The sequence below is a fragment of the Manacus vitellinus genome, unplaced genomic scaffold (genome assembly GCF_001715985.3).
Source record: "Manacus vitellinus isolate BGI_N305 unplaced genomic scaffold, ASM171598v3 scaffold_7_pilon, whole genome shotgun sequence".
Classification (NCBI taxonomy): Eukaryota; Metazoa; Chordata; class Aves; order Passeriformes; family Pipridae; genus Manacus; species Manacus vitellinus.
In genome coordinates this window covers 23,543,243-23,566,128 of record NW_021940813.1, presented here as the reverse complement: position 1 = coordinate 23,566,128, position 22,886 = coordinate 23,543,243, and the positions used below count along the sequence as shown (strand labels likewise).

Below are 22,886 nucleotides of genomic sequence, written 5' to 3'. Positions count from 1 at the left end.
AAATTTTCATGTTTGTGGGTTTGATGGTGTCAAGGACCTGCTTCTAAAATGTCACACCATCTGAGAACCCTCAGGGCCCCTCTCATTCGTGCCCCTCACTCAGTCCAGGCTGCCCTAAAGTAGTGTGAAGTCCACATAATTTTTAGAAATACATTGACTGAGCAAAAGGAGCTTCTGCTTTGGTCACCTCTAGGCTGCAGTCCATGCAGGTTTGATGTGTTCTGTCAGTCTCAGCTGAATCCTCAGTCTTTAGCTAAATGTGGTTTTTAGGAGCTGTTTAATCCTTTGTAGGAATTATTTCATTATAATATGTTACAGTGTCTAGTACACACAAATCCTGACAATTTTTCATTGTCCACAAACAGACCTTTTTTCTCTTTCATGGGGAATCGATTTTGAGAAAAAAATATACCTACTGTGATACTGAATTTTCCAAAAGCAATCTTCCCTCTAAGTGCAGGCCAGCCCAATACCAAGTAGTTTGTTGGAAGGGCTGAAATTAAACAGCCTTAGGTGGCACAGCTGCTGGAACAATATCAACCAAGAGGGAATAGATATATCAGTGATAAGGGACGAGATGGCCTCCACTAATCCAAACCGTTTACCCACATGTTTCTGCTTTCCATAAAAGTACAAGTGTCACTTGCCTGTCATTTAACAAGATTACAAAGCAAGGCCAAGCAATTTTCACTGTTCACTTCTGAAATTAAATCTATCCCTTCTGAATGGGGAGAGCCAGAGCCAAATATATGTAAGACTAGAGTATGTCAAAGCACACTGTGACTTCTGTAATTTCATTCAGGTGTTCAGTGATTAAGCTTGCTCTAGCTTTCTGCAAAATGTGAGTGTTGCTCCCAGTGCTCCCCAGAACCAATAAATCTTTTTCATTTGCTTATGAGACAAGGAGCAGCAAGCTAACCAGTCAGTCGAAATCATCTTACTTAGAAACACTAATTTTAAGCAGTTTGTGTAGCAGTTAATGTGTTTATGCATCTTTTTCTCATTTTAGAGTCCTGTGCTATCAGTCAAGTTGTGATAGATATCCTCTAGCTTGAATAAATGAACCTAGAGTTTCGGAAGAAGGCTTGTGATCTATCCAGCTGTTTTGCCTAAATTCTTCAGAAAGTACAGTAAGTTTACCATAGTTGCCTAAATCATTTAGGCATCTTTGATTTGTATTAAAACAAAGGTTTAACATTTCTAGGCTTCAGTTTAGGGTAGGTCTTCAAGATGTGCTGTAGTGTTATGTAACAGACCCCCATGGTAGCTCCAAGGAAGCTCTTGGTGTGTACAAAGGCAGTGCAGTGCCCATTTAGGAAGTAAACTGGGACCCAAGAAGGAATAGGGCCCTGTCAGCCCCATCACCAGTACTTTCGTGGCTCCTTGGTGCAGTGTGAGAGCTGCAGCCCTTGATCTATGATGTTTTCCACAGCAGAGATGGAGCTGAGGAATCCAAATAGCAGTTGTAGGGCTGTGAAAGTGCACTGGGGTTGCAGTTCCCAAATTTTTGTGTCTCTTCCTTGGCTGACACTGCATCCTGATAGCTGCCTTTTGCCCTCTCTCAGACCCTTGCAGCTAAGGAAGTCTCCCAACAGCTGATTTCCCAAAGTTGACAGGGCACAGGGGAGAGCTCATTCCTGGCTTTGTCCTGTTTCCTAAGCTCTTGCCAAAATACCTAACTTTTTTACCATAGCAATAATTCTGAGAATGTTACTGGTTTTATGATCTCTTTATAGCGAGGTGGAGTCTCCCTGTGTATGCTCCAAGTGCTATTTCATTTACCTGTTGGGACTAACTGAAGCAGAGTTTGGATTCATACCATTATTTTAATAGCCCTTGCTAGGTCTGTTTTCCATTAATTTGCCTAATCCCCTTTGAACCTCTTCATATTTTTGGCTTCCACAATACTGTGTGCATTAAGTCTCCATTTAATTACGTGTTGTGTGAAAAAGTGCTTCCTATTTTTCAGTTTTGACCATTTGCCTGATAATCTCATTAGGTTCCCCGTAATTCCTGTATTGTGGGAAATAACCTATCGTTCCCAAGTTACCTTCTCTGTGCAGGAAGGGATTTTGTAGGTCACTATCATATTTCCTGTCAGTTGTGTGCTTTCCAATCAGGCATCCTCAAAGTACACACTTTATGCCTCTCTATGTAGGATGTGCAATGGACAGGAGAGTGGAGCAGAGAAGGGGGAGATCTCAGTGCTTTGAGCTGAAGTTCCCTTACTTGTTGTAGGATAATCAAAATCACGTGGAATTCTGAGTGAAGAAGGAAGCTGAATGCCAAATCTGTACAAGCATATCATGCCTACTCCTTTCTTTTGTGTCCCCAAAGAGGTTGCTCACACTTCAAAGGAAGAGATGGACTAAAATCAGGGCTAAAACACACATCCATCTGACCTTAGTTCTAGAGAGAGTGGCTGGTTGGAAATAAGAGGAAATGTTGACACAATCTTCATGAGAACCATGGTTTTATCACTTCTTTGTGGTGTTCTTGCGTTTCAGTTTTTCAGTGCACAATTTTTAGTTACTTCATCACAACAGTAGTTCAATTCTCTGTGCTGTGTTTCAGCTGTTCCCACTAAAAAATAACACTAAAGTTGCTACAGTATCAGTGTAGCAGGTTGTCTGTCCGTCTTCTGCCATTAATCACGTTAGGGTTCCTTTTATCTTCTACCTCTTATGAATTTGGCAGCCTCCAGGAAGCTCAACAATAGCTGAGACTCTGTGCTTCCTCTTCAGTTTTTTTTTTCCTTTGAGCTAGCCTTTAACTTTGTTCCAGTGCTTGAAATGTCTAATATTCCATCCAAAGTGAATATTCAAATATATTTTTAGATTTCCTCTTTATGTCTTTTTGTAGTCTCTAGAGTCTTCCATCCGCCCCAGTTCAACAAAAGCACATGATGAAGTGCCTGTATGCTTTGCTGTATTGGGACCTGAACACCAATTTCTTCTTCTCAGTTTTGTTTTCAAAACATTTAAAATTCCCCATCATGTCTAGCAAGTAATTTTACTTATTTTAGCCTGGTTTTAATACTAGCAATCTTCAAATTAATGACCATAAGTCTTAAATGTTTGTGCAATCTATATGCATGTTACTGTCACTGAAATTTAAAAGCTAATGATACTATGATCCTAAAATCCTTTTTGTTTCTTGGCATGTAACTTGTATACTGAGGTCATAATAACGGACTTCTGGTCAGAAGCAATTGTCTCCATTTAAAACTAAATCTTTGGCAAGTATTTCCATATAATATATGATACTAAGCTGTTCTTTCCTTAAAATCAGAAGAAATTGTGTAGTAAGTAATTGCTGTTGTCCTGTTCGTTATGTCATCAATGCCTCATGAAAAATAGTGGCAAACTGCAAATGATAAATACATATCCAAAGACAGCCCAGACCTGAAGCTTTTCTTTGAGATGATGCTGGTTGGGGTTTTCTCAGGGCTTTTTAAATAATTATCAAAACCTCAAGTAAAATAATTTACAGATTTTAAAAACCCAAGTAGTGTTTTTTCTTCAAAGACGTAATCCAACATACCACCTACTCTTGCAATGCAAGCATCAATCACCAGTAGCCAAGTTGGAATCAGAATAAAAATGCACTATTCTCCAGACACTAACTTAGATTTACTCAAACAAGCATTGACAAAGTTAAACAAGCAATAAAAGTGGTGGTCTGGGGGTACTGACTGATAGATGAGTTCCTCATTTGTGAGGGCATTTGAGCCCTCATAGGACTCAGGGCAGCATTTAAACAGTTTTGTTTCTCATTTCTTCATTTTTAAATGAAACCTCTTTTTCTCCCTCTGGCTCTCTTATCTATTGATGTAACTGGTGTTGCATGAGAAATTACCTCATTTCAATGACTGGAGACAGCTTTTCTATCAGCTGCAGTAAGGCTTCTTCATTTATTTAATGAACCTAGATAGGCAGAAAATTAAGTATTAGGAGCTGAAGATAGAAAAAAACGAAACCAAAATGTTCTGTGTATTCGGGTGGTTTAAAAAAAAATATATCGTTATTAACATAGCCAGAACATATAATTGGTATTTGGATTATGGCATGATTATTACTCTGCAGACAGGGGACTCTGTTAGCACTCAGTCATCAATGAAGTAGCTGCATTCTGTCCTCATCTCATCTCTGAAGCTGAAAGAAGAGCTAGTTATTATCTTCAAGTGAGTTATTAATGAGAGGAAAAATCATCCCCAATTACTGTGAAGCAAAATATTTCAACATTATATATCTCAGATTTTAATTTTGATCCTTCATGAGTTCTTAAACTCAGATGGTACTCATTTTTCCAAACATTCCCACATCAACATATTGAGAGGAACTTGCACCTGTTCAAGTGCTGGCTCCCCTAAGTGTATGCTTCAGGGTCACAGAAGTGCTGCCCACCCCATCTTTGTGCTGCTAGAGACTGATTTCCACTGAGATTCCTTCATGCTACACCATAGGAACAGAGTCACAAGTGTAGGCTTTGCCAGAGAAGAAATTCTGACTTGCCTATACTGTCTTTGTTCACAGTCCTTTTTTTTTCTCTTAACTAGAAACAGCCTGGGATTTATTTAAAAGGACTAATTCTGCTCTTTAGCTTTTCTTTGAATCCTTTTGAAATTAATGGTTTGGAAGTTTTGACTCTGAACGTCCTAGAATAAAACCTGAGCAACACAAAGGTGATGATTTATATTCAGTTAAACATGTGGGCAGTAACCAGGAGATGGGAGAAGTGCTGTCCACACTGTGAATCCATCCATCAACACAGATGCGAAGGTCTGACCTTGGCAGATTCAGGAGGTAGGAACGTCAAACACAGTTTGCAGTCAGTTGGAAATGTAGCTACTAGACAAAGAAAACTCAATAATTACACAGCTGTTTCAGTAGATTACAGACTTCCTAGAAAACAATAAAACCCCCATCTGTGAATAGAAAAAAAGTAAACTTTTTTTAATTCAAAAACTTAATTCCTGAAAGTCATCAGATATGTCCCCTGTAAACTTCTTATCTCAACAGAGTCTGTAACCAATCGTTGTAGATTTCTCTACAGCATTTATGCCCATTAATGCTTCATTGATTTACAGTGAAACTGCTGAAGGACTGTCTTGAATAGACATATAAATATTAATTTCGTGTGAAGGATGGCTGCTATTACACTAAATATTAAGTGAATTCATAATACTTGGACATTTGCAATAAATCACTACTGGGACTGCATGCTAACATCTCATTCCAATTTTTTGTAATTTTTTTTTAATTTTAAAGCATGGAAAAGGACTGGTTGCTCCGGAAGATACGTACAGCTTTGTAACACTGGAATCATTAACGAATTCCCACAGCACAAGAAGGAGTTTTAACTTAGTCCCATTTTACAGAAAGGGGGAGGAGACATGAAGTGGTTTAGGTTGAACTGCTGATCATAGGAGGTTCAAACCCTGTCTGTTTCTCAGGAGAGGCGTCACAGGAAATTATCAGCTCCTGACAGTCCTTGTTTTGCTTGAAATGCTCTGAGCAGCATCGGCATAGGATCTGGCCTTACGATACCAGCAGGCTGAGAGCCAGACTCTAAAGGAGAAAGAGCTGGATATATTGTCTAATCTCCATGCACACAAAGTGGTTGGTATCAGTTCACCTCTAAATATCTTGCCCAAGGCCACAACTGGAAAGATGGTACTGCTCAGGTTTTGACTAGGCTTAATTGAATTAAGTCATCTTCTCTCTTCAGAGACCGCAGATCTTCATTTCAGAAGTTTAGTAAAATGCTCAGTGGGGGCTAAAAATCAATTGTTTATTTTTCCTTTTGTTAAAGTGGAACAAAGGGTACATCAGCAAGTTCGGTATAGCTTTCTGTTATCTGAGGGACAATAGCTTAAGTGTAGAAATTTATGCCAGGGCTAACCTTGTAGAGAGGAAGCCTTTCTTATAAACAAAACTGAATGACTGTCAAACTCATCTGCTTTTTAATGTGCAGATGTGTGTGAATATATGCACCCCCTTCTTCCCAAATATTTTTGCTTCTGTGACTTAAATGGTCTAAGTAGCACAAGGTTTTTCTAATGAAAATTTGCCAAGGTATTTAAATTAGAAGCAAAAATTAGAAGATCTGCTACAACACAGGAATATTAATTGTTCGTTATACAGGGCTTTAGTTCACATAGCTACTTTGCATGTGCAAAGCTGCCAATTAAAGAGGCTCTAAGTGCTCGCTGCAGCACAATAGCCGTTTCTGCAGAGCCCCACAATGGCTGTTGTATTCTGTCACTGACCTTTGGACACCTTCAAATACGTATTTACACAGGATGCTGGGATCATTAGAGCTGTTGTTTCAGTGTGCCACAGGGAAAGGAGAGTTTTGTAGTTTCGTGAAGAGCTTTAAAATTTGATGTAATGATGACAGCAACGATATTGCTTAATTAGAGAGTGAGAGAAACACTGAAGTATTTTTTTGATATTTCAGGTGAATTCCAGGATGCACACCTGACACATTATCCACAACAGTCACTTCCCACTGGGAAAAGAGGATATTTATCAGGGCATTTGGTCTGCTTTGCTGTCCTTTCCAGAGGAATTGATTTAGTTTTTTTGACCTGATGGTGCCATATGGTGCCACCCTGCCTCCTTTAGCTTTCATCGATTCTGACTGGGTGAACATCTTGGCAGGATGGATACTTTCATCCTGGAAGTGACAAATGCTCTTTTAAAACATAACCAGTGGCATTCAGGAGACACAGTTCAGACTCTACTCTTCAAAAATCCGTGGATGTTGGCTGTATCACAACAACTGTGCTTCCTTTTAGCTCTTCTGTATCTTAACATCTAAGGTTTTCTTACTAGTCTGTGACAGTTAAAGACAGCAGACAAGAACTTTGGAAACAGAGATACCAGATACTCCAAGTACATTTACAGTAGTAAACCCGAGTATCTTCTAAAAGCTTATATTTATTTTACTGTAGCCCTCCTATTCTTTAAAGCTGCTTTGAAAAATTACTTCAGCAGTCAGAACATAAAAGCATAATTTTAAACCTTGCATGGGACATTTTTGTCTGCAGAGAATAAATAAATTACTGGTTTGTGTTTCCAAAGCGTATTCTTACTTGAAGATAGAGAGGTAGTTTCTGTTCCATAAGTCTTGCAGTTGCTGGGTTTGATTTTATCCCCTGGGATCCTATTATTGAACAAATTATCAAATACAGCTAAACCTCACAGCCCTGAGTCTCTGAAGTTTTTGGGTATTGCCTTGCTCTTCTGAAAAAGAGGAAGAAATTGAATAGACCTTTTGCAAAACTTCTTGTATCATTTTTTAGAAATGGAAAATTTACTGCAGGTTGCAACTCTAGCCTAGTGCTGTGCAACATGTACCAGAGGATGGCCAGTCTCTGCACACAAACCCTCTATGCAAAAAACTTCCAAGATGAAGGACATAGTATTTGGTATTTATGTGGGCTTGAAGTAAATGTGCAGCAGGATTTCTCACTGCACTAAGACTCACAATGTCAGATATGTTTCTTCAGTAATGCAGGCTGAACTATTTTTTTTCACATTAATTGAAAAGATGCTGTTATCTTCTTTTCATTCTTCTGTATCAGAAACCCTTGTAGAACTTTGAAACTTCTCATGCACTGCCACTGCAATTGCCAATTGTGAATTTTGTGGTCTATCTTCAAATATCAAGGTGATACTGTTGCCTTAACACATGAGAAGTGACCCACTTCTAGGAGGGAGACACGAATAGGTATCACTGTGTGATGCAGGATGTGAAGGGAAGCACATGCTCAAAAGAACTGTTAAACCACTGTCTTGTGCTTCCATTCTCCCTACAGTAAATCTGCATCAGATAGTAAATGAGGTAGTAATGATGAATGCTTCCCTTCAATGGGCTGGGATCTGAAATCTCTCCTCAGCCCATTGGGCTTCCCAGCAGAGGTTTTTGGCCACAGGTCCTGATTTGTTACTTGTGGGGTATTTCTCTATTGAGGGACAGCCTTATCCTGGAAGGGAGAGGGCAGCATTCTGCTGTCTTCTTTGCATGGGAAGTTTGTACCTTTGCTGTCCCACTGTAACTGCACTATTTCTTTCAAAAGGCACATGATCACTACCTGGATAGATTTGAAAATGGAGATAGTCTTTGCAGCATGTTTGGTCCTTACTCTGATGAATGAGTTGAAGCCCTGTTGGACGGGGAGGATCTTTATTACAGAAAGCTCAAGTTCTACCTGGATCCACCTCTAGTCATGATAGTTTTGAGAGGTTTTCTGCCACACACATTGGGATTGTTCAATAGAAAAACAAAGGAAGTTGGTATGTCTGCTCACTGCCCATATTTCGTTTGGTTCCTTTGCAGAAGGAGAAGAAGAGTGGGCTGTTGAAACTTCTAGCAGGAGCATCAACAAAAAAGAAGTCGCGCTCCCCACCATCTGTGTCCCCCACGCATGACCCCCAGACAGCCATCGAAGGAGTTCTGCAAGGAGCAGTGGGACCTGAGCTCTCCTCTCTCTCCAGTCATGGCCGAGCCGGCTCATGCCCTATTGAGAGTGAAATGCAAGGAGCTATGGGATTGGAGCCTCTGCACAGGAAAACAGGCTCCTTGGATTTGAATTTTTCCATCCCTTCTCCTGCCAGGCCACCCCTCTCTTCCATGGCAGCTATTCGGCCAGAGCCCAAGCCTTTACCCCGGGAAAGGTAAGCTATGTATTTCCTGAAGTTGCCAGTGTCCTCAGGGAGCATTTGGAGGAGGGCTGCAAGTTTAACTTGCTCAGGGGTTGTTGCAGTTTTGCTGCTCTGTGAATTGACTGTAGGTGGCTCAGCTGTCTTTTAGGAAGACAGGGCTTACACGTGTCTGCCCATTGAAAGTCATTTGGCACACAGTGCAGGTTTGAAAAAGCGGTGAGCAGCCCCTGTCCATGACACTGTACAGCCCTGGTCTAAATATGGAGGACAGCAGTGCTTTCTCAGTGTAAATGGTGTAAATGCTGTTGGCAAATGCCACTTTTTTTTGAGTGAGATCCCTATGTTTTAATAAACTTATGGTGTTGACATGTTATGTCCCACTTGGGGGTAACAGATGTGATGTGTTTGCTTATCAAAGCTCTTCCTGTCCTATTCTGCAAAACCAAAGGGTGTTTTGAATTCTCCTTGTTTAAGATACTTACAGGTATGACTGTCTTCAGTGACCTCTTACCAAAAATGTAGCTCATTTCTAGAGAAGGATGTACCAGTGACTCTGGAGTTCATTTCAGCAGTCTGCTCTGCACCATGGTACTTTAGAATAAAGGACTTTGCAAAGCCAAAAAGGGTAGAGTAGGAGCACCAAAATACAAAAGCAGGTGGAGAGAGAGATAACTGGCCAGAAACAAGGTTAGAGAGAAGAGCTGGGTCTCCATGTGCAGAGTCATATTGGTTTCAGGTAAATGTTTTCTACTGCAGTTTGAGCATGGGAAAGGGAGTAGATAATGTATGGCTACAGTGCCATGGAAATGCTTTCCACTCAAAAAGTGTTTGAGGAGAACATGTTTTTTACAAAAGCATCAAGGAATTTTCAAAAAGCCATTTAGGGAACTCTCTTGAGTTGGTATTTAAAGCAATTTTGAAACAACATCAAAATTGCAGAAGTTTGAAAGAAACTTTTTTTCTGAGTGTATGAAAGAGGCTGAAGGGAATGGGAAAGACAGCTGACTGAATCCAGTTGGATCATGAGCCAGATGATGTAGGGCATAATAAGGGTAGTTCATACCTTACACAGTGTTTTATTGAATGTATGTTGGAACTCAATTGGGAAGGTGACAATGACACCATAACATATTTAAACCTTTCTATGGCATCTGGTTTGTTACCATAAAACCTCTTGCTGAGTAAAGTACATAAACAGCCCAGCAGGTACTAAAGGGATTGAAAATTGATTCACTGGCATCAAATCTAACTCTAGATGAGAAATCACTAAAAATTGATTATTTATGTAGGTAGTGCAGCCCAACAAGAGTTGGGTCTGGCACCTGCATTTTCCAACATAAAGCCTTTGCTGTTGCAGAACGGAGGACAGAGGTGAAGTGGGTAATGAAAGAGGGCAGACCCATTGGTACAGAGCTTATTCAACTCATCGGTAAGGACAACACAGAGTAACAGTATATTAGAGAAGAACCAAATCTGAGGCAAAGTGGAGTGTTCTCAGAGAATCATCCTAAGAAGAATGAAAGATTTAAAACTACGTACTTGCAATGAGGGATACAGGGAGTTCTGGTACACCTGGTAAAGAGCAGGCTCAGGAATGGCTTGGTAACACTGTAAGAGACTGCAGTCAGGACAAAGATGGGAATATTTTTACTCTAGATTTGGCATTTTGTCTAAAAGAGATGCTGTTGTTGAGGTGCAACTACTAAATTTGAAGCAGAAATAAATGCAAGGCAAGTCCTTCAGCACTGTAACGAAGGCAGTGAGAGCAGACTATCGCAGTAGTCTCTTGTCCTTAAAATCCATGAAAAAGCAATTTAGTAAAAGGAGTGAAAAACCAATCCCTATTTAGGCACACTTAATTTGGTCTACATCAGTTCAGATTAATGCTATAAGAAAAGATAAATCGATATAAACCAGATTTAGCACAAGCGTAACTAAATCAGTGGACTGCTGCACCTTTAGTTAAATGTAGCCATGAAAAGAAGCCAGGAAGAACAGCCCCTGACATCTCCAGAACTGACTGTTAAGGTGCTTCTCTCAAAGCTTTACTGTAGAGAATTCCAGGCACATCATTTTATATTCCAGGGCTAGTCCCGCTTCCTACAAATTTCTCAGTCCACCTCAGGGTGGTCCAGATAGGGAAACATTTATCCGATGACCATTTTAAGTGGCAGAATAGAACCAGCTGTTCTGGAATCAGGAGCAAATAGATTTAGACTGCTAAAACTGACTAAATACTTCCAGTTGCAGTATATTCTGATAAGGAACTTACTCTGATTTTAATTCCTGAGTCTTAAATCCAAAAATAAGCTATAATTGAAGTAACCCTAATTATACACAGCAGGCAAGATTCTCTAATTGATTTATGAATTAACTTCCATATCGTTGGTGTATCTGCATTCCTTAACTGATCATATGGGTTTTTTCATGTCCATAATGGGAAATATTAATTACCTTCATGCACTAGGAAGGATAATGCTTAGTTCTGGAATAATCTAAGCAGATACATTAAACACTTGTCTCCTAGAAATTCATCCCACATCCATCTGTGCTCATTAAATCATCAAATTTTCTCAGAAGTACCAAATTATATTTTTTTTAAAACAAATTATGGTTTTCAAACCACTTGTTCTTTTCACATCTGGCAATGGAGCAACTTGCATTCAACATCACTCAGCTCCATATTTTGCTTGTTTGCATTTTGTTGCATTTCATCTGCACAGTAGGAGCAATTCTCTGAGAAAGAAAAGGGAGAAGAGGGAAAAAAAGGTTAGATAAACAGATTCAGATGCTGGATGAAATTTTAAAAAGCTGCAAAGCATTTCAGTACACTTAGCTGTACTTGGCTTTCTGTCTCCCAACGCCCATCTGTGCGCATAGAAACAGAGCACTGAAAGATTGGAAGAAGTAGCACATTCCTTAATATTTACAGCATTTGAAATGAGGCTCAAGCAGAGCACCGCTACTTTTCCTATAGAGGTTGGCTTGCAGCTCCAGCTCTTCCCATATCCAGGTTACTGATCAAACCCAATGCACCAAGAGGTGCATTAAAAGGCTCTGATTGCTCATGATTTAAGGGAAGAATTGCCTATTCTGCTGCCTGACAGTGCAGCTCTTCCTGGGAGTTGCAGCCAGATAGACAGGAAGGTGAAGTGAGCTTCACCCTCTTGAAGGTGCTGGTAATGTTTATATACTTATTAATTTTTTTCTTACACAGAAAGAGTGAGGAAAACAATTATCCTTCTTGATATTCCAAAACCTGGTTATGGATGGCTGGATTAGAAAGGAAATTGCTTCTAGCTCTCCCATCATTTAGCATTCGTATTTATACCGTTTGCTGGGATAGTCAGAGCCCTTGTCTGCCTTCTGGGTGTAGTTCCCACTATCAGTTTATAAAACCACCTTTTTTCAGCTGCTCTCTACCATAAAGCATCCAGCAGTCCAAGTAGCAGAGCAGAGAAATTTCCCAGGTGGTGTCCTTGTCACTTTGTGTTGCAGTGATTGACTGCCAAGTGAATACCTTCTCAGGCTGTGTTACCCCACATGTTTTTTTCCACCTACTGCTCCATCCACTTTCTTCTGGAGGAAGAAACAGGACCAGTATAGGGCTGCACTGTGGTGAGGCAGGTGCTGGGCTGAGCCTTGCCCACATCCCACCAACACTGTTCACATGAGAGAGGGATGTGCTGTGTGCCTAGCAGCGCCAAAACAAAGTAGTTTCCTTGCTACCCCCTTCAAGAAAATATGACTGTACATTAAGCAAAACAGGAGAGTTGAGTGTGCATGTGTGTGTGTGTGAGTCATGTTCCCTTCACTGCCTGGCACTGTTCCCAGATGCAAACCTGATTCAAACATGTCACGCGTTGTTGACTCTTATAGTAACTGGCACTAATTCTGCCATGTTATGTTCTGGTAAAGTGGCCATGTCCAGACTTACTGTCATGACTGGCATATCTGTGCTGTGTTTCTGTGGTTTACGTGTAGCTTTCAAGCAAGCTGTAACCACCAAATAAGATGGGAGCAGTAAGTTTGACCTTTAAAATTGATCCCTCCATGTTTCCAGGTATCTTTCTACAAATCACTGCCACATTTGAAATTGAGCTCCCAATTCAAGGAAGCATTCAAGCATGTGCTTAACGCCCATTGACTTCAATTTTCCTGTGCACGTATATCTTCTTTGCTAAAAAAGAAGGCAAAAGAAGGGTTCTTTTCATTCCTGGAAAGTGCTACTGGAGAAATGACCCCAGGAGTAATTTCTGACTGAACAGTGACATGTATGCACATGGTTAAGTGCTTCTCTGACTAGAGATACCTGCCTTAGGACTGAGAAACTAGAAGTAACCATCTCAGAAATTGAATTCTGCAATATTTCCAGCAGAAGGGTAAGAGACCCAACTGAGACTTGTTCTTCTAAGGTTGCTGATTCAGACACCGTGCTATGGAGAAGCGGATTCTGGCTTGTGCAGAGGTGCTTTGCAGATCTCTTCAATTTGCCAGTAAAAAAATGGAGAAACAGAGCTCCACCGATAAACAAGAGTGGTGGTTAACTGGGCTAGATGCTTCATTGGCACCGATTATCTGTTCCTTCCAAAACCGTGTATCCTAGCACATAAGGGACCTGTTGGAGTCACAGGATTGGACTCTTGAAACCTGTCCTTAGTGCATGGTACTTTGACAAACAGGAACTTGCATTAAGCATCCAAATTCAAGAACTCTAAATAGAATCAGATTGAAGGTTAGCCCTGCAGACCTTATTTGCCACACTGTACATTTGCTTTCTTAGGTTTCTCTAGTTCCGTCAGTGTCCTGGGTGCACATATTTACTCAGTGAGTAGATACGTAGTATTTTGGAGGAGTTTTTTATCAGTTTCCAGGCCTGAGTCCAACCCTTAATTACTGATCAGTTTTGGTCAATACTGTTCAATGTGCACGCTGACAGAGAGCCTGCATGAGTCATTTAGACCGTACAACAGACTCCTACACAGCCAGGGTGCATGAGATGAGTATTACTCTGTGGAAAGTGTGGCACGAGGCTTTGCAGCTGGAGGAGTCAGAGATGGCACTTTCCCCATATCTGTCCTACTCAGTGAGTTTCATCACGGTCACTTACTAGAGATATTCCAACCTCTGCAAAAGATGGGGTGGTTTCCATGTCAGAGCCTTGACTCACGTCCAGAGAAGCATCTTGTGCACTAAATGAGGCAGGCATCCTAGGGGAAAAATAGTCTGCAGTCATATAATAGAAAATTATATTGCACGGAAGCAAAAGTGAAGTCATGGGCAATTTTAGTTGCCTGTTTCTTCATCTCAGGTGCATGGGTGTGAAACACTCCTGCTCTGTTAAGGTAGTAGATGTCTTTATGCATCTACATGCATGACATTTTTAATCATTTTGCTTCTTTAAAGGAAACAAAACCAGAACTTCCATCATGTGACATCTATTTGATATTAAGAGTCTTAGCTGCACCTTCCAGATTTCAATAGCAGTAGTAAAGGGAGAGCTGGGTGGGAGAGCTATTTCTTTTGACTGTGAGGACAAGTGCTATGAAGACAGGGGACAGTGGGATTTCAAGGTCTTTGCTGACAGCAGAGAATGGACCTACTCCTGCCTTAGTGAGCTAATTGCTGTCAGGCTGCCTATCCCACCCTCAGCCCCAGTGCCAGCCTCTACTCATGCCCCACTGAATGCCATGTCCCTGCCCAGGCTCCCTCCCACCAAGGGTCTTTGCTCTCCCAGACTAAGCTCAACACATCTTCCCCCCTCAGCAGCCATACCCACACCTTCTGTCAGGGCTTCCAGTTTTCATCATGGTCCCATTTCTTTCTCTGCTCCCAGTTTTTCTCCCTCTTCCTCCACCTCTTCCCTTACCTCACCCTGCCCTCCAACTCCCTGAGGTTTCCCTGCCCAGGCAAACCCCATCCTCTGTCCTTGGTGATACCACTTGCAGCCTCCCATGTATTATCTCTTGGGCACCAAGGACCCTTCCCAGGGCACTACCTGTCCTGCACAGTCCCCTCCAGGGATGAAGTGCCCAACCCAAAGATGCCACAGTAGCCAGCAGTGGGGAAGTCCAACATCAAGTCTGTCCCCTGAGAGAAAAACACAAGAGGGACCCAGTGTTGGGAAAGGAAGAGAAATGCAACCTCTGAGGTCCCGGAGAGCTAGGTCAGCTTGGAACATGAATCAGCAGAGATTTTACCTTCAGTGCTCATACAGGCCTAAACATGTGCCATTTTGGGATGATTTAAATGCTTTTAACTCAGTTGAGAGTGGGTGATTTTCTGAAGGAACACCATCCCCGAGAGACCAGTTCGACCACAGGACAGGTCTTTGCTCCCAAATACAGGGACCTGAGAGCAGTTTGTGGAGGTCCTCACCTGGCTCCTGCTGGTGCACATTTAAGTTATTCCTGGAAATGATGCAGCCATTGGGCTGTATGTTGGACCCTCAGCCTGACACAGCCAACTGCTGTGGAAAATTTGGGCCAAAACTATTAACATTTGGCAGAGTTTTATCTATATGAGACCACAATTTATGACAGAAAATACCAAACAAAACTGAGAAAACTGAGATCCATCTAAAATGCCAAGAGACTGTTTGAGAAGATACTATAAAATTGTAGATTTTCTTACACCAAAGAGGGGACAAAAGGGGAAATGAAAAAGGTAGATATAAATAGAAGTATCCTGGACTGCCTTTTTAGGAGCGAGGGAGGATGTCTGGGAGAAGAGACCTTTTCTGCCAAAAAAATATGGCTAATATATATATATGTCCTTGCAATGCCATTGCAGAGGATAAGCGAGGCTGAGGTGCCACCTGGAGGTGTGGAGGGGCGGCACAGCACCGTGTGCCAGGAACAGTGCCTGGCTGCTGCCCCTGCAGCCCCCACTGGGATGCCTGTCCCAGGCCCTGCATCTTTTTCCATCTTTCACAGACAATTTCTTAACTGATTTGGAAGGTCTTTTGTCAGTACTATTTTGTTACTCTATAAAAAACCTCTTCAGTGATATCCTGTAAGGTACTGTAGTTAATTAAATTTAAACCATAGCATTTGAGGTTTCCTAAATGGGAAAAAGGACCTCATTTTGTAATGCAGTGACTGTGGTTTATTTTTCTAAATCTCTAAGAAGATGCTGTGTAGAACCCCTTTAGGAGGATGGGCACATTCTTATTGAGTGTGGTCACCTCCCTCCTCATATGAACCATTTAGGGACTAGCAGCTCATCACTCCTAGGATGTAGCTTGGCTTTAAAAGGACACCTCTGTGCTTAGGGTATGACATGAGGTGTTTGCAGTCCCAGTTGAGTCTTTAGAGCAACCCTGCCCAAGACACCCTGCGTTTCTGTTCCTGACCTGCCAAAAAGGTCCATGAGTACCTCCACAACACTCAACTAACACTGAGGTCCAGCTTTTTTTCTTTCTCAAAGCCCCGAAAATTCTTGGTGCAGAGTTCCAATGTGCTGTGATTGTGCAGAGCTGTGAGATCTGAAACTTGGCAACATCTTGGCTGAAATTGTTCCACTCTGATAATTTAATTAATCAACACTGCAGCAGAGTGTTTGAAATAATGTGTGCATTCATTTGCATAATGGGTGTAATTGCCAAAGCTTCATAATATAAGTGTAGCAGTTCCACAGATGATAGTTTGATGGACCATTTTTCTGCAGCCAGGCAGCAACACACGTTTCAACCTCTGTTATTTGCTTTTCCACAGAGGAAGGAAGTGACAGCTAGATTTATTAACCAAGGTACAGAGAGGACCGGCAGATTTTTGATGGTACTTAACACGTGTATTTTCCACATGACTGTGTTGCTGTGTCAAGATTAAAAAGCCACAGTCAGGTTTTAGAGAACTCCTGCTCCAAATAGAGTTTAATACTTTATGAAGTAGTGGGTTGTTTGGCTGTGGAGATGTCCAAATGTAGAGGTGGTATTTTCAGTGTCATGTCAAAGTGGAGTCCATAGTTTCAGAACTGCAGTCACTAGGTACCTGAGCAATGTCTGCAAAGAAAATGGGTGACTGCCACTGGAGAGTCTCCCCAACAACAGGATATTATCTTAAATAAATACTCATCTTGTTACAGACATAACTGAGGCATCAGTAGCCATGCAGCAGTTGTGGAAATATTCTCAGGAGATGCGCTTTATGTAATCAATTGGCATCTTTTAACTATCTTACTATATTCATTACTTTGCAATTAGCAAGACAGTTATTGACTGTTAACCAAATGCCAGATGACTGCAAAAGTACACGTGCTGAAGAAAAAAAACAACCATGCAGCAGAAATATATTCCCTGCTCTGCACACAAGTGCATTGATATAAAATGGCCCAGTCTGTGCTCTCAGGAGGACGCCTGCTGATAAGCCTTGAGTGCAGAATAGCCATATCAGGTTCAGACACGTTGTTACTTCATTGAAATGGAGTGACACTTGAAAACTAAGTTCCCAGAGAGCCCTGTGAATGATTCAGGGCTGAGGCTTCCTGTTGGTTTGGAGAGTGCTTTGAAAGTCATTTGATACCTCTCCATTTTAGCTTCCCTTCCAGGTTTGAGGGACCCAAAGTACATTCTCAAGGAACATAGGAAAAAAAATGTGAATGCTTTAGCTAACCTCTGCTGGTATCACAGGCAGTGGGAGCATTGCAAACCCCATTTTTCATCATCAGTGGACAAGGGAAGAGCTATAGGTGTCATCTATCTGGATGTCTTTGACATGGTCCCCCACAACATCTTTCTCTCTAAATTGGAGAAGGATGGATTTGATGGGTGGACTGTTTGGTGGATAAGGAATTGGTTGGACGGTCGCATCCAGAGGGTAGTGGTCAACGGCTCAATGTCTCAATGGACACTGGTGACAAGTGGTGTCCCTTAGGGGTCCATACTGGGACCAGTGCTATTCAATATCTTAATCAATGGCATGGATGGTGGGATTGAGTGCACCCTCAGCAAGTTTGCAGATGACACCAAGCTGACTCATGCAGTTCACATATGGGCTCTGAGCAACCTAATCGAGTTGAAGATGTCCCTGCCCCTGGCAGAGGGGTTAGACTAGATGACATTTAAAGGCCCCTTCCAGCCCAAACTGTTCTATCATTCTATGATTCTATGATTTTGGATAGAGAAGATGCAGAGCTGGATGAGACATGTTACAGCAGAGGCAGATGCAGCACTAGGATAAAGGGCTGAGTCCATGGCACAGGCTCAGCACACAATTGGGATCATGGCCTGCTTTCCTGCTTTCATGGCCTGGCTCCAGATACTGGAGTCCAGAAACTGGTCCTGTCTTCAGTCAAGCTGGCCAGAAATCTCCATGTCTTACTGAGTCTTAGTAGAAAATGTAGCTGCATTGGATACAACTAGTGTGCAAAAATGTAACTTACTGCTATTTCCAAAAGTATTTTTTCCCAAGATTTCTGGTACTGGTGCCTGGCTGCTTCCAGTGTGCAGACTGACCAAGTCCTTGCATTTCTTTTTCCAAAGGTACCGTGTTGTGGTCCCATACCCACCACAGAGTGAGGCTGAGATCGAACTGAAGGAAGGTGACATTGTGTTTGTGCACAAGAAGCGGGAGGATGGCTGGTACAAAGGGACGTTGCAGAGGAATGGCAGGACGGGCCTCTTCCCCGGGAGCTTTGTCGAGAGCTTCTGAGGATGAATCGCCGCTCTCTCAACTGAGGAGCTTTCAGGGGAAACTGCATAGCACAAGAAGAGACAGCAAAGAGAAACTGGACTGATAACCACTGCCATTTTTATTTCCAAAGACTTCCCCCAGGCCCTTCAGTCTGCAGCTCTGGAGACACAGTGCCCGCTGTGCTCCCGAGACCGTGTGCGGTGCATACAGTGGTATGTTGAAGTAGTGCCTTCCACCTGGAATCACAGACTGAAAGGACGCCCATCTGGACTGTAGTAACCTAAACTCTGGCTGTTAACCCTTTGTGTAAATTATAGAGAAGATATCTTTAAAAAAAATTAAGAGGAAAGCTGTTATATTGCTGTAACTTATTTGTCAGACTGCAGTGTTCTTATTACTGGCCTATGCAAGATGGATTTGAGAGTTCAAGAAAGTGTGCTAGGAAGCTCTTAAACTGGGATTTTGTTTTTCCCAAGGGAAAAAGAGGGAGGGGAAGGTGGAGAAAACCCCAGCTAAAGATCAGTGCATCGTTGTGCAGGAAAGAATGAGGAGTCCAAAATGTTAATGTCATGCTTTCTATATACCTCAGAGATATGCTGCGCAAGTTTCTCGGTGAGTGTGTTAGTGCTCAGAGTCCCATACCACCTGGTGTCCTGGCGCTGCTGCCGGGGAAGTCCTGGAGGAAGTACAGCTCCACCATTAAACTGTGGTTATTTGAGCAGAATCCCTTTTGCCTGTTTTCTGCCCTTATTATATGCAGCATGGATTTTTGTCCTTTGGTATCACTTTCCATTGCTTTTTTGTACAACGTACCTTTTTACTGTAAGAATTGCTCTACTTTATATATATTCCTACTAGATCAGACATTTCCTCTTTTCATACATCTGGTGCTATTTTTTTTAATTGTTAAAGATTTGGTTAAACAGAGAGGCTGCGACAAGATTTGCATTCAACATATGAAATTAGAAGTGTACCTGGAGATCGAGATCAGACTGCTTGTTCTTGCTTCATAGAGGAAAAGAGAAAAAAGCTGCATGGCCACCAATATACCTGGGGGAGCGTGCCTGTGCAACATGCACACGCTTGCTCTCTCCTACGTATTTAGAGTGGCTGAAGGCCCACGCTGAAGCACAGCATTCTGTCTGGAGAGTGATAATGACTCCAGAATTGGAAGCAATTCCCAGAGGAGTCGTTTTAATTGACTTTTTCATGGCAATAAGAAGAACACTGCAGGTTCTAGCACACACAAGGACTGTGGAGTTTTCCTCTGTCGTTGCATGATGGAGACAAGAGCTGATCTGCGACAAGCTGTAATTAGCATTATTGAAATGTGATTTCTTACTGTAGAAATGTACAGTTCCGGATACTGTTGGATTTCTTAACGTGGTCAAGCTACAATACAAACCGTATCAGGCAATATAAGCTTCCATCTACCAGGGACTTAAAGGTGCAATAAATGTAAAGTGAGTTTAGCCAGTTATTTGAATGAAACAGAATGAGAAAAAAAATGCCGTAATGCAATTGTGAGGGTATTTAAAAAGACATCAGCTCTTGAGGAATGAATGGTGATGAAAGGCTTTTCATAGCTGTATCCATACCTTGCCTCTGACAGCAGCTGGCTGTTTGCCAAAGCCCACATGTGGTGGGTGTTTAAAAGCCTGTCGGAGGCACCGTAACCTGGAGATGATCTTATTAAAGGGAAGAGGCCCAGTGGGTGAACATCATTACTGTGTTACAAGTATTTCATATGTGAAGGTGTAAGTTTTGTTTTCATTCAAGCCGTGTGTACTAGTACATATCAAAACCCATGTAAGTGAGGATTCCTATTTAAGTTCAACTCTGTGACTTTGTTCTCTGTAAAATAAGTTCTTCTTGCTATCACATGTAACAAACCAATTCCAGAAACACAGTCCATGGCCAAGTATAGCACCTTCAAACAGGGAGGCCTCATTTTCAGGGTGTTTCTTTATATACTTAATGTTGCCGCATTTGTTGATATTCCAGATCGTAATGAATCAGCCACTAAAAATTTAGTTACTGTAGAGAGGAAATTGCTTTTTTATAACCAGTAAGAGACTGAGGAAATGTCTTCTGGAAAGACTTGATTGAGACTAGAGCCATATCTGTTCCACTTATTTGGTCCAGGTCAGAATTGGTGTCACTGCACCTCAAACAGTAAACTGCAAACTGCACAGTTAGCGAGTCAGCAACACCAAAATGTGTGTTATTGAATCCAATAAGAATTCTGGTTTAGACCTGTCAGAGATGAGATTTTTTTCTGACAACTTACAGTGGTTAAAGCCCTCTTAAAATCCTGTTCCATGGTGTATTTACTACAGTCAGAAAAATGAAACAGGATGGCAGCTTGCTTGCTGCCTATTCTGTTTAGCCAGATCTAAAATGGTTCCAGATTTCCACCTTTTCATGCTTAACTCTAACAGGACAAAAGTTGGTGTGTGAGAAGATCAAAGAAAACATGCAGATGTCATATTATTAAATCAATGCTTTGAAATATATTTTGCAGGGAGGATGATGGGGTTTTTTAAATGGTCAAAACCCTTTCAGTCCTACCTCCTGCAAGGAAAAATATAGAGGGGGAGGGGATGTGTTCTGTTTGATAGCAGCTGTTTCTGGCCTCTGTTTATTGTTTATCATCACAGTTTGGGTTACTGAGTAATCTCCTTGGACAAATCACTTCCATGCCAGGAGCACAAGTATTAAAGTGAACTTAAAACAGCTCAGTGATACAAAAATATGACCCAGTGCCATTCAAAAAGTCCTGGACTGAGAGGTTCAGCTCATTCTGTGGTCTAATTTTTATCTGTCATGTCAGGAAAAGGGGGAGGAGGGGGCGTCTGCATCTCCTGTAACAGAGCAGGGAAAAGGAAAGATTCCTTCTGGTGGCCTCAGTTTGTAAAATGCCAGGTTTGCTCTTCTAAAAGTGGGTTCAAGTAATTGAACAATTCCTTTGAACTTTGCACAGCTCAGAAAATGTTTTTGTTATACATGAATGTTAACGTGGTTTAGGAAGTGTTGGCAGATATGAGTACAAATGAACTATAATGACTGTGTTTCTGATTCTTTAAATAAAATAAACATTAAGGCAACTTGACTGAGGTTTCCCTCTCTCTTAGATGACAAGGTGAACAAGCAGAGTAAGTGGCTCTGAGGTTCGCAAAGAAAGCAGGGAAGGCCTCTCTGCAAACCCTGTAGTAATTCCCACATAAATAAAGGCCAGTTAAAGGTAAGACATGCCTGAACAGAAGTCCAAATCTCTTTCTCTTTCTTCTTTTGGCAGATCAGGGGTTTCTTCAAAATCTCAAGAAGTTAACAACTAACCTGTGGAGAAAAGGTGTGTACTCCAGAGAAAGAGAGCGGGGACAGGCCAGGAAGAGGGAGTAAGGTGGCAAAGGCAAGGCTGTGGCAGAGAGGTTAGGAGGGATGTGGAAGCAGAAATATTTTCAAGAAAAACAGCAGCCTCTAATCCTGCTGGCAGACTTCAGGGGTGTTCCGAGGTCACCTGGTGGGTTGAACAGGCTTGTAGGCAGAGGAAGAACCCTTTCCTCCTGCCCTGGGTGGGTTTGGGTGTGGTGCCAGCAAGGTCCATATGTCCTCCAGGCTATGAATAGTCAGGGAACTGGGAGAGGTGGAAGAAGCAGGTTGTACCCTGGGCATCTGAATGCCCTCTAACTCAGGTGATGGGTGTAAGCCCATTCTTGCACGTGGCCCGAGATTCCCATTCAGCAGCAAGGTGCAGAGCATCTGGAGGGAGAACATGAGTGCATCAGTGGGTCTGGATGTCTTTGCCTTGATTTGGCTGGGAGACACCTCTGTGGAAGAGGCACCTGTAGGTAGTGGTTCATTGCCCAAGTGGGGAATGCATAGGGCAGGGAGGAGCAAGGCACAGCCAGCTCACCAGGTCATCTGCATGGGCTTGCTGAAGGCAAGCCCACCCCTTCAGAGAAGTGATACGAGTCTCTCTTTGCCCCAGCTGGATCCCGAGTCCAAATTTGAAATGTGGGAACCACAAGAACTTAAATGTGGGCAGGCAACCCCTCTCCCTCTGCTTAGCCTCACTGGCTGCCCTGCCTGACAAGCAGTGTGGTGCAAAATACTGCACAGAGGAGCCTGCCAGCTACTTCCAGCTCTTCTGGAGTGCCAGTCCCTCCACACTTTGCCAGATCCTATTCCTCTGGCATTTCTCCAACCCTCACTGCCAGAACATACCACACACCTCACCCAGTCTTCACACTGCATGTTGCCCCTTGCTTCTGCTCCAGTGCCTGATAGAAATCTCAGCTATGTTTTGAAAGACAAATAATCATTGTAAAATTGTTACATGGTTTGACTGTTCCTAAATGCTCGAAGAGACCAGAACCACCTGGACAACATCTGCAGGGCTTTCCTGCAGCCAAAAGCTCTTCCTGACATCAGCAGCTCCTTATACATGGTGAACCTGGCAGCTACACGCCTCAGCTAGCTGGTGCCAAACCAAATAAATGAGCTGTACTAGAAGGGAAGCCAAGAGGTGATACAGTCTGGAGAAGCCCTGTCCTTGTGCCCCAGCCTTTCATGTAGCAAA

The 22,886-nt window shown here is 42.2% G+C and overlaps 1 protein-coding gene across 1 annotated transcript in view; it reads left to right on the top strand.

Moving 5' to 3' along the window:
* The window catches only part of SH3RF3 (SH3 domain containing ring finger 3), a 95,252-nt gene extending 76,612 nt beyond the window's left edge, over nucleotides 1-18,640 (top strand). Inside the window, exons 9-10 of the mRNA XM_029964770.1 lie at nucleotides 8,347-8,684; nucleotides 18,154-18,640. Of these exons, the coding sequence (XP_029820630.1) occupies nucleotides 8,347-8,684; nucleotides 18,154-18,322 (507 nt within the window). The 3' untranslated portion in view covers nucleotides 18,323-18,640. The remainder of the gene's footprint in view (nucleotides 1-8,346; nucleotides 8,685-18,153) is intronic.
* Nucleotides 18,641-22,886: the final 4,246 nt, after the last annotated feature.